The sequence below is a fragment of the Achroia grisella genome, unplaced genomic scaffold, assembly GCF_030625045.1.
Source record: "Achroia grisella isolate CSIRO2021 unplaced genomic scaffold, CSIRO_AGI_Agris_v1 utg204, whole genome shotgun sequence".
In the NCBI taxonomy this organism is placed as follows: domain Eukaryota; kingdom Metazoa; phylum Arthropoda; class Insecta; order Lepidoptera; family Pyralidae; genus Achroia; species Achroia grisella.
In genome coordinates, this window is record NW_026712703.1 from 2,920,684 (window position 1) to 2,933,507 (window position 12,824).

Consider the following 12,824-nt stretch of genomic DNA (forward strand, 5'->3'; position numbering starts at 1 on the left):
TTCGAGTTCGCATTAAATATTAATCAGAAACTTAAAGAACAACAAATGTTGAAATAAAACCTTTCTTAATTATACTTAAAGAGTATATATAATAAAGAATTTGCATGTGCAGACTTCGAAAATCTAATTTTATTCATATGATATGTCTCAATTTTATTACTTTTGTAATTACTTACTTGTTCTTTAATTATTGATTTCTCATTTTTCAGTACACTGAATTTCAACAACGAACCATTACTTATCGGCGGACTCCACAAAGCAGATCCAGTATTGGAACGGCCAGGTCAAATCCATTCTGACGATTTCGTCGGGTGTATGCATAGTATATCAATAAACGGTCGTCTGCTAAATATGTCAAATCCACTACATGCCTACGGTGTAGATACTAATTGTCAACGATCAGAAAAAGGAGCATGTCACAAAAGAGACTCTTGTAGAAATGGCGAATGTCTTGACAGATGGAAAACCAATTACTGTAAATGTGATGGAAATTTTATATCTCCAGATTGTAGTCTTTCTCTGCAGTCCATCTCAGTAAATGAAAACGGATTTATTTCTTTTATAGTATCAGAAAAGCACAGAAGAATGCAATTACTTGAAACTTTTTATGGTGGAAATACAGGATGGGATAAGAAAATCAGCAGATCACTTAGCAAAACTGTTATTAAATTAAATAGTCCAGCAAAAAGTTTATCATTTTCGTTTCGAACATATAGAAAAGATGGAATTCTATTTTATGCAGCAACCGATAAATATTATACATTAATTGAATTATTGGGAGGAAAAGTGAGTTACACATCTAAACAAAATACAGTAGTTAATATGACCCAAGCGGAACAGAATGATGTTTCTGATGGTACATGGCATAATATCACATTATTTTCACTTGGGAGAAGCATACGTTTGATTGTAGATGACCAGAATGTTGGCGAAGAACTCGATTCAGCTGGTGTACATGATTTTTTAGATCCGTACCTTACAGTCATATCTTTAGGAGGAATAAAAACAGAGTGGTTGTCACTAACTAGTTACAATAAGTTTGAAGGTTGCTTGGCAAATTTTTCCATAAATAATGAAATACAGCCATTTTATGGAAACGGTAGCATATTCAAAGAGGCATTGCGAAAAGGAAAAATACTCGCTGGATGCCATAATGCATTTGGTACAGGTTTAACACCAAATCCTGATCCCCTTAGTATTGGAATTACTCTTGTAATAGTATTCTTTATCATACTAATCGTGGCTATATTAGTCTCGTTTATTTTCTTCCGTCTTCGAAAGCAGAAGAAAGAAAAAGGTCCTACGAATAAAAGCAATATGATACATTCTAAACAAAATGGTGGTCCTGCAATGTTAAATGCTCCAAATCTAATAGCAGGAACAAATGACAGTTTAATGGGACGAAATTTACACAACAATGAAACCAATTTAAGTAACTACATACCTGAAAATGTTCATCATATAGTAGGTCCTGAACTTTTGTCGAAAAAATATAAAGATAGAGAAATTATGAATATCGATCCACCCAGACCTCAACGTCCTGATATTATAGAACGTGAAGTAGTTGGAAAAAGTCCAGCTCTAAGAGAAGACCATCATCCACCACCACCACCTTCTACAAATACATCACATCATACCCATGATCATCCAAGCGGTATGGATTTAAATTCAGAAGTCCCTGAACACTATGATCTTGAAAATGCAAGTTCCATAGCACCCTCTGATATTGATATCGTGTATCATTATAAAGGATTTCGTGAGGCTGCAGGTGTACGAAAATATAAAGCCACTCCTCCTCCAGTTGCGGGTTACCATCATAAACATCAAACACCCCAACATAGACATTCACCACATCATCCAAGTGGATATCCACCAAGAGTAATACCACAGACTTCTCAACCACCTCCACAAACAAGACAACATCAGACAACTCCACTTGCACGTTTATCTCCCAGTAGTGAGCTTAGTCAACAGCCACGAATACTGACTCTTCATGACATATCAGGGAAACCACTACAGAGTGCCTTATTAGCTACAACATCAAGTTCTGGTGGAGTAGGCAAAGATGCCTTGCATAGTAACAGTGAGCGTAGTTTGAACAGCCCTGTAATGTCACAACTAAGTGGTCAAAGTTCTTCAGCTGGTAGAAAAACACCTAGTGCTACACCACAAGTTCCACAAGTAGTTTCTGTTGGATCGGGAGCTGTCGGCTTAACGGCTGAGGAAATAGAGAGAATGAATGCCAGACAACGAACGTCAAGCTTAGTCTCTACTTTAGATGCTGTATCTAGTTCAAGTGAAGCGCCAAGAGTAGGAGGAGTTGGTCACCATATGTCACATAGACATCATTCACCACAGGATGATAATAGAAGCTCGACTGGCTCTGATGATGAAAGTGGCAATGATAGCTTCACCTGCTCTGAAATTGAATATGATAATAATAGTATTAATGCCGATAAACCTGAGGATGTAAGAAGACAGAATGTCAGTAGTGGAAGTAATTCACAAAAACCGATTCTACCGCCTCCTTATGAAAGTTTCGATTCTTCATTTCGAGGTTCGCTTAGTACTCTAGTCGCATCGGATGATGATTTAGCTCCTCATGTTAGTTCAGCATTATATAGACAAGTTAATGGATCTCCTGCATCGGGAACTATAGGCTGGGATTACTTAAATTTATTAAATTGGGGTCAAAATTTTGAAAGTATGATTGGTGTTTTCAAAGATATTGCAGAACTACCGGACTCTGTAAACGGTCGAATGTCTTCCTCTTTAAGACTTCCTAACGGTACGCCAAAGCCGTCGGAAGAATACGTATAATTGTGAAAATATGTTGTACATACTAGTTTTAAGATTTGTACATTTATTGTTATGATCTTGTATCAAGGTCTTTAGATTCTTTCTTGCCATAAATTGTTACATAATTGTAATTATGACATGTGGATTCTTTGTACTAAATATATTAAACTTTCAACCTCATTACATGTATATGACTTTTAAATAATTTGTATATACATAGGTAAATATTGAATATTTTGTATACTCTTTGATAAAACATAATTTTTATTGAGCAATGTTAACGCTATTACATTTATAGCTCAATCTTTAGTCTACATTCCATAAGAATCAAAGTTTGAAAACTAAACACATTTCATTCTTAATGTGATACTTTTATTTTTGGCAACTCAGTAATAGTTATCAATATATTACATTGTACAAATTAGAGCTCTGTCTGTTTCCATAAATATAGTGTATTGTATAAAAAATATGGTGGTTATTGTATATAATGTTATATAATACGCTTATATTAAGTAGGCATAGTAAATTATTGTGATCTTAAAACCCTGTAAGTATAATAATTTTGCATACTTCCATACTGTTTTCATAGTCGGAGCTCTTTACAAATGTTCTACAAATTATAGTATATTCCGCCATATTATGTAGTGAACAAAGTGCCAAAATGCATGCTATGTTCAACAGAACTGACTAAATATAAGTATATGCAAATAAATGTAAATGAATTATATTGTGTTTTAATTCATTGTGTACCAACGTATCTTCAGTCTCCAATCTATAATTAAATTTTTATTTAGTTAAGATGATTACCATATTCTGTCTCTATTTGTATTCACTTTTTATTCTTTAGGTATGAGGTAGAAAGAGACAACCGAATATAAGTCTATATCCTTACACAAATATACTTCTTGACTAAATTCATAGGCTTTTCATATTTTAATTACAGTATTTTAGAGTTTAATACAAGTCCTGTTCTAAAAAATGTATTTTATACAGACAGTAGTAGCCAAAGTAATTTTTCTATCTTACATTTGATTTATTAAGATTTCTTATGCAACTAGCAGATATAGCAAATAAGCTAATGGCTCACCTGATAGATATTGAAATAAGTGTAACCGACGTTCTACATTCAGACACTCAATTATAATTTCCACGAATGCTAAAAGAATTTACCAATGATGTAAAGAAAAAGTGCATAAGATGATCCCTGTAAGGGAAATTGAACGTTATTCCTAAATCATGGAATAGAATTTCATTGTATATTTGTTTACGGCAAGAGCAGTTATGTTGCAAATGTCATACTCAATTTTGAGTTTCTGTATTGATAAGATGATTTCCGGGATTGTATTGCTCTTATTAACGAAATTGAAAACATATTCAAGGATTGCGTTATATTTTTTTTTGTACATACGACATTATTATATTTATTAATCCAAGTAAGAATGTACAATAAATGTCAAGTTTAAATTTAATTTTACCTTGGATCAATGGCTATTACAGATTGATTGACATGATATAGTTATATTCTAACTATATATAACTAATCTTTCGAAAATATTTCACTGGACGGCGTCAATCCTATTGCCGTAATTAAGAAGGATTATATCTTACATCCTGATGTAGGAAACACAATAAAGTGACGGAATAAGTTAACTTAAATATCATTATATTAGGAAAAGGTTAAGTAATAAATATATTTACAATATTTACATAATCAGCATCTATGATAGCGAGGTGTAATTAAATTATTTCAATTACAAAAAGAATCATTGTGTCGGTTTAGAATTGTCCAGATGCATTATCTAATTAATAATATACTAAAAATGTAATCACATTGTTCTTAATGCCACTCATAGTAATTGTAGATTAAAAATCTCCTAATCATAGACAAGTAATAAGAACCTATTTATTTTTCACTGCAAAAACTAAATTCTACTATTTATACAAGTTTAAATACCTATACAAATAAGAAATAATTTCGTATTGTTTACTTGATAAGAAAGTGGCATACATTGTAAGTATTTACTATTAGAGCGTCAAACACTTTGTCCTTAAATATTATCAATGGGGGCCCTACAGGCAATTACCACCAATGTTAGGTACAGGTACTACAATTCCAAAAAAAACTGCTTGTAACGGTGGTGATAAGATGACAAAAACACGCATGTAAGTGACGACAATTTTAATATCATTTACATGTCAATTTAGAACAAAACAGGGTTGAGTAGTTTTGGTGCCTAGGTGGAATTTAATTAGAATTTTGTCGAAGAACATTATTTACAATATACGGCGGATATTATATTGCTAAAATCATATTACTTTAAGCATTATATTATGGAAGTACAATGAATGTATGAAGATTAGGAGAAAATATATGTTTGATACGGAATATAGTGATAAAATGTACATGTAGTTACATATAGATATTAATTATTAAACAAAAGTACTCTACTTCTGTTTCTTAATTAATATCTATAAGTATTCTATCTTTTCAAATTAATACGTAACATCTCAGGAATTAGCAATAAAAACACAAATGTCAAAAAATATTTCCGTATTCCTATATACACAGAACCACCAAGTTCTAAACTAAACAAATCTATATTATAAGCTCTAGAAAACTTGATTATAACCGTAGGCATACCTACACACAATATATAGAAAACATCCAGACCAATAGAAACAAATATACGTATTCATGAACACAAATGTTTATATTGTTTAAGAATCAAATCAACTTCAGAAAGTGTATTTAATAATAATATTTAAAGTATATACATATAGAATAGACTGGTATTATTTGAAATATTTATTAATATCCTTATGGTATTCTTCAAATAAGTATTAATTTTTTTAGACGTTTCAAATTTAAGCAATTAATTAAATGAGGTAGTTCAATATCTATGGTGCGACAATTTTACAATATAAGATCCCTCATTAAACCAAATATTAGCCTACCTATGCATTATTATTAAAACTGAAATATGGTCCTCGCTGATAATTTGGCTTTGTATTTCAAATACGAGAAAAAACACAAGTTTTTAGAATATACTCAGTGGTAAGAATTTCTATATAGAACAATTAAGTATTGCCCTTAAGTAGTTGTACTATAATATGAATAGAACACCTGAATAGTTTTACAATAAAACCATATTAAAGTACACCATGTAAATATGTCGGCGATAAGCCCCTTAAATTACTTAGAGTCTCAGTTGGGTAGTAACTTTGAAGGAGTAAAGTAGCTACAAAAAGAGAAAAGAAATATAAATCGGTCTTTCTATTTAAAAAAATCAATTTACGCAAAATATTTAGAAAACTGATAATGCTGGTGTTGGCAACACTTCTTATACAAACGTTTTTCGGTAAGTTTTCAAATTTAAATAACATGTTGAAATAAAGTATAAATTCTAGTGAATTATTTATTATGTTACTAAAATGAAAGAGAGTTAAATTAAAATAAAAGAGTTAAATAAAATGTAGGCACATCCTTGTATGAATAGGCTGATGAATTTAAAGGAAGGAAAACAGGTATGTCACACATAATACCTTACATTGCCTATTGCTAGGTAAAAGTACCTTGTCTGAAATTAAATCTGACCGATGTATAATACGGTATATGAGATTTTCTATTTCTAACTCTTGGATAATGGAAATATTTATTATAAACTATACGACAGCAGCAGACAGTCACCTGTTAATTTGGATTCAAACAAAGCATTAGCTAAATGAGTCTCTCCAAATAATACCTAATCGAGTAAGATACGATATGTGATGATAGTTTTTGTACCCAACTTACTATATGAGACCTATGACAACAAAGCACAATGTCGCAATTCTAAAAGAAACACTATATTTAGCCTCCTAGATAGAATGTTTATGTGAATTCTTATACATAGTCCCTGCCATGAAAATCGAAGATGATGTTGTTGTTGATTATGATGAAGAAAAATGGATATACATAAACTTAATGTAAACATAGGTGATTGTAAATAATTAGTGATACTAATAAATTACAGGCGATTTTGTAACATTTTCATTTTATCATATCTTTCACAAATGTTTCCCCTACCGAGCGAAAGACCACAGTCACCATTTGTTACTTAATGTTTTGTTGAACACGATCATAATAATTTCACTAATTATTTGTACTCAATCATTAATATTTTTTCAGCGTTCTATCCTGTTCATAGTCAATTTGGTTGCATTAGACCTCCTTTGGAATGCCCCAATGAAAACGTAACATTTTGGCTCTATACGAGGTAAGTTTAACGCTTATTGGCTAAGAACAACAACTATGTATTTTTAATATGAATGAAATGGCAAACAATCTGACGATCCACTTGAGATTATAAGTAGCCACTGTCGTCTATATTCATAAGTCGTCTGTGGTAGACAACTATGATGTTGGAGGTGTGACCTTCGAAGCCTGTAATTTTAGTGCCATATCTCATCATCGACCTGAAACATAGCCAAACTCGTATTTGAGAGCGGTCATAAAAAAATATATATAGACTAACAGGTGTAAAATATCTTTGTAAGTAGACATGATGTTATGTAATTAGATTAGGATTTTCATATTTAATAATATTTTATATTGGAACTACTATTAATACTGAAGAAGTTATACTATAATTGCAGAGAGAACAAAGATAATCCTCATGAGCTACTTGCTATGGATGCTAAGTCATTGGAATCAGCGCCGTGGGTTAAAGGTGCACCTGTTAAAATATTATCACACGGATATACTGGACATAAAGATTTCTCTCCGAATACAGAAATTAGACCGGGTGGGTAGTTGAATAAATTTAAAATATTTTTGAATATTAGTAGTTGTTTTCTGCATTTTGTTATGCAAATACATAATTTAATTATAAGAAAAATATGCAAATATCAGTGTTCTAGAACATAGGTACTCGTATTGTAATAGTGTACACTTACGTTGTCAAGGTGTGTAATATTGAAGTATTATTTTTTAACTTTGCATACGTTTATGTTGGATTAAACAAGTACCTATACTTTGTACACGAGGACAGATGTAACGGATGAGGTAAAAACAATATTTTTTATACAGTAGATATACGAGAAGATGTTATACGAGTGTACGTATTGTGTTACTGATTTAATATTTTTGTAATTACTGCAGTATCTACTACTAATTCTTTGAAAGAATATGCCATTAATTCTCCACTACTAAAGTCTTCACCTATGTTATGTAAATATTATTTGACATTTCCAGCATACATGGAATGTTGTAATTACAACATAATATCTATTGACTACAACCCTATAGCCCGAGAGCCTTGTTACTACAGTGCTGCAACAAACACCGAATTAGTCGGAAAATGTACTGCGCAGTTAATTGACGAACTTATTCAAAATCATGGTTTCAACATAAGTAATTTCCACTTGATTGGATTCAGTCTAGGTGGTCAAGTTGTTGGCTACGTCGCGAACTACATAAAATCTGGACGATTTGATAGGATAACAGGTAAATATTTATTTATTTCATAATACTATAATTGATTACTTATTTAATATACCACATTAATTTCATACACGTATATTGCCTGATCTTGCCTGAGATTATTTTTTTATATAACAACACCGTTAGAACTTAAGCTGTGTGCTAAACCGCTAGACAATGTGGTCAATTCTATTAATCGTCATCAATTAGATTAGTCTTGCTGGACAGTATTATTTGAGTAAATTCCTAAGTGGGCTGATAGTAATAGTTATGATATATAATAATAAAATTTTAATCGTACCGTGCAAGGTAAATTCATGTTGCGTGACAATGCTGTAAAATGGAACAAGCACGAAAAAAAGTAAAGTGCTAAATAAAGATTTTTGTGAATCATTATCTAAAATAATAATATAAGTATTTTTATATTCAATAAAATCGTATTCTTATTCTCTAGTTCTTAGTTCTATAGAAATAAAAATGGATACGTAAAGCCGATATGACGATCTCGGTGGTCTAGTGGTGTAGCACTAGGCCTTACTCGTACTTCCGATGGTCGCGGATTCGATTCCTCGCACGGCGCAATCGTTGGTATTCATGAGTATGATTGTTTGTGTCGGTCTGGGTGTTTTCTATGTATAATATGTATGTATTTACGAGAAAAATATCTATATATTCGTATCAGTTTAATAGAAGAGAACTATCAATTAAATAACTTTTATGCCCGATGTACCTAGATTAATGTGAATTTCGAAATTGTGAATTAGCAATTCGTTTAAGTGATAACAAAATTAACTAAAAGTCTAATAAACGATGCAAAAACCGATAATTATGTAGTTACAAATGTTCTATGTATGTTAATAAATAATTTGTTTAAGCGATAACAACACTAATTAAAAGTCTAATAAACAATACAAAAGGCGATAATTATATAGTTGCAAATGTTCTATGTATATTAATAAATAATTTGTTTCAACGATAACAAAATTAATGAAAACGATGTAAAAACGATAATTGTTTTCGATATATGTTTTCTGTTTGTTAAAAAATGCTACAATTTTTACTTTTGAATAAAATATTAATAATAATACAAATATCTATTTTTACAATATATATTAACACTATATATATTTATTAAAGAAGAAGAAAAGATTTTAAGGTATGGTACTGGAGTAAGTTAAAAGCCTTTTAAAATATAATAAGAATTCGATATCGATTTGGCGTCGTCTAATACTCGTGTATGTAGTTATGTCACGTAGCAGAAATAATGATGTTATGGTCTAAGAGAGTCATAGCAAATCATTTCGGTATAATATTATAATTAGAATACATACAATTTTTAGAGATGTCTTGACTCAGTGATTTACTATTAATTTAGATCCCCAATGATCGCAAAGATGTGGATTCGAATATGTATAATACCAAAAATCCGTGTATGAATTTACATTTCTTATTAACATTTCCTGGTAGAAACGCTGATATCAAACTCAGTTAATCCGAGAGATATAGCGGTAGCCCTTTTCTATACTGGACAGTAATAAATATACAGTGAAATATAGTGTCTAGTGTCAAATAAGCCGGAAAATACCTCTGTTCATCCCAGATGAAATAACAGTTGTTAGATCTGTGGTCTCTTAACGTAACGTCCACTTACAGCTTTAGATCCGGCAATGCCGCTATTTGTAACGCATGATAAGAGTAAGAAAATAGACTCAGATGATGCCAATTTCGTAGATGTTTTGCACACCAATTCTTTAGAAAAAGGGAAACTGGAGTCTAGTGGGACGATAGATTTTTACGCTAACGGAGGACTTACGCAACCCGGCTGTCGAACCACGGCTAACGCATGTGAGTACAGTTAACCTATTTTTCAGATTTGCAGCATACTAGTGATGTTGAGCTCTTTGGAATAATTTATCGGCTTTATCATATATGTATACCATTTAATTCTAACAATTATTTTAACTCAAAGTAAATATTTCAAGAATAGAAGTCAGTAGTTTCCTACTACTGACTTTTGGTTGTTAATCTGAAAAAACATTTAAAAATAATTTTCCGGGAATAAATAACGTTTTATGCGTATTTATATCAAAGAAAAAGATATATAATAATAACGAAAATCGTAAGTAATCTTCTGGTACCAATCAGAGATTGAAAATTGTTTGTGGTAATCCTCTATATTCATGATCAGTAACATGAATATCATCATCATGGGATAGCCGTGATACTATTCATGCTTTGTCATTTTGGAGGACTAAGATGTATACCTTACATGCTGTAATTTTCCAGCCTTATCTTCACCCTTTAACCGAAACACATCCAGAAAGTGCCTTTGTGGCAGAAATTGTTGAGCTAATTAATACAGATCCACGCTACAGGTATCCTTATACAAAGTCTACCTTATAATGCTATAATACTTTTGAATTTGACTAATAGATATCTCTGTAACTAAACTCAACGAATATTATATTATTATTATTGCGCGACGGTATTTCCAATAAGAGTAACAACGTTGCATTTGCAAAAAATTGTGTACAGGCACTAATAAAAACTAACAGATTTCTTATATTTTTTAGCAAGTTCGTCGTGTGCGCACGCCAGAGCTCCGGCATATTATGCAGAGTCAATAAACACTGATGTTGGATTTTATGGAACAAAATGTTATTCTTGGATAAGTTATATGATTGGGTGGTGTGAACTTTATGATTCTAGCGATGATGTTTTATTTGGGGAATACGTTCCAACTAAGTAAGTCATAAATATCTTTTACTTAGTCATAATATCTCTCAAAAATATACGACCAGCTACATCCATCTGCATCTGCATCCCTGCAGAGCACCTTTTTCTCCAAATGAGGGGAGGATTTTGGCGTACTAACTACATGTAGGGCAAACATATTTGTTATAAATTAAGTTTGATTTGGTTTTCTTGGATTTCATGCTCATCGAAGCCTAGATATATTATGTTACGACATTCTGGGAAGGAATAGTAGTGATGATTCCTATTCCTATACATATACGAATATATCTAATAATTGTACTTGGTCGAGTTTTTAGTAAGCCAAAAAGTAAGAAACACTGTCTTTTCTTACATATATGTTTGCAATAAATTTAAATCTTTCAACAACACTGTTACCCCATTTCAATGATTCTGTATCAAAGTGCAGGGACCGAAACACTCCACACTTTCACCCGGAAACACTTCCCTTCTACAGTAACATACCGCAGTTGATATGAATGAATGCAATAATTACTTACAGTTTATAGCTATGCACGTGACAACTTCTGTTTTTATTTCCATTGACTAAAATATATATATTATGGATCATAAAGCATACAGCGCAATTCGAAATCATATACGAAACAAAATTATTAATACGATGAGTCTCATATTAGAGAGTAATTTTTCTTACATGTAGATTATTGTAGATTAATAGGTGTATATTTGAGCCTTTGTTTATTGATGTTTTTTTAAAAATCTATTTTTTTTCTATTGCAGTGTATCCGGCTTGTATTTTTTTCGAACAAATAGTGAATCTCCATATGCACGTGGGCCAAACAAAAGGAAATCTTAATGTATTTATTAAATAACAAGAGATATTTAAAATTGTTCACGTTAATATTCTAATGATAAAAGCAACATTCTACTTACTGACAGTAATCCCGATCTCTATCGAATCTACAATAGTTTAATTAAAAGTGTAATTATCCTAAATGCAACCGCAAAATTTGCTGTACAATATTTATATACTATTATTATATAAATTCAGATACCTACTCTCCTTGTAATTATAACGAAGTTACCCGAAATACTGTATTATTTAAGTATGTATGTATGTATATAATGTATGAGTATTTCCTGATGTCCTTAAATATAAATACCTCCTTATGTATATATAAAAATAGTTAATTGAACTTGTTTCTTTTTAAAATAAATCAATCAAGAAGGTCCAAATTTTATTTCACATAAATACGTAGAATCGAATATTAATAATAGTCGAATTTCATACAAACAACTCCCGGACGTGGCGTACTGTGTAATTTAAAGCATTAAATACAATTATCTGTAAAATAAAATATTGTTTTAATAATCTGCTATCTGGGTGTATTTTAGGAGGTATTAACAAGCTACTTTAAAAATAAATAGCATCTCAGTACACAGTCTGTTTGCATTCTCAAAAGTTGCATCAAGAGCCTCCTATTTATTAATGGATTACAAGGACAATAAGCATATCTATTATATTAGTTGTATTAAGTAGTTAACTGAATCTAAAAAAAAATACGTTCATCAGCTGCTAAAATGTCCTACATAAATAAATGATTTTTAATTGATTGATTGATTGAGTAAAAACATACAAGAACCACGTAGTTTTATGTCAAACTGTCATATATAAATAACTTCAAGTTTACTTACGTAAAGTCAATCATACTACTCTGATTGCCATAAAAGTTAAGGAAAATTATTCTACCTGCTACCGGTAATGCCGGAGATAAAACTTTTGAGATCTAGTTAAAAAATGTAAGTCAATGACCTCATTGAAACCATAATGACGTATGAAAATATCATT

The 12,824-nt window shown here is 31.1% G+C and overlaps 2 protein-coding genes across 2 annotated transcripts in view; both read left to right on the forward strand.

The window, feature by feature from the left end:
• Window positions 1–7,453, forward strand: part of LOC131841963 (cadherin-related tumor suppressor) — a 136,572-nt gene extending 129,119 nt beyond the window's left edge. The window contains exon 10 of the mRNA XM_059190379.1: window positions 210–7,453. Within this exon, the coding sequence (XP_059046362.1) occupies window positions 210–2,820 (2,611 nt within the window). The 3' untranslated portion in view covers window positions 2,821–7,453. The remainder of the gene's footprint in view (window positions 1–209) is intronic.
• LOC131841964 (lipase member H-A-like) lies at window positions 7,454–12,780 on the forward strand. Its single transcript, XM_059190381.1, has 5 exons — window positions 7,454–7,583; window positions 8,033–8,284; window positions 9,914–10,105; window positions 10,834–11,005; window positions 11,756–12,780. Exons 1-5 carry the CDS (start codon window positions 7,469–7,471, stop codon window positions 11,829–11,831), a joined length of 807 nt encoding a protein of 268 aa, XP_059046364.1. The 5' UTR covers window positions 7,454–7,468; the 3' UTR covers window positions 11,832–12,780.
• Window positions 12,781–12,824: the final 44 nt, after the last annotated feature.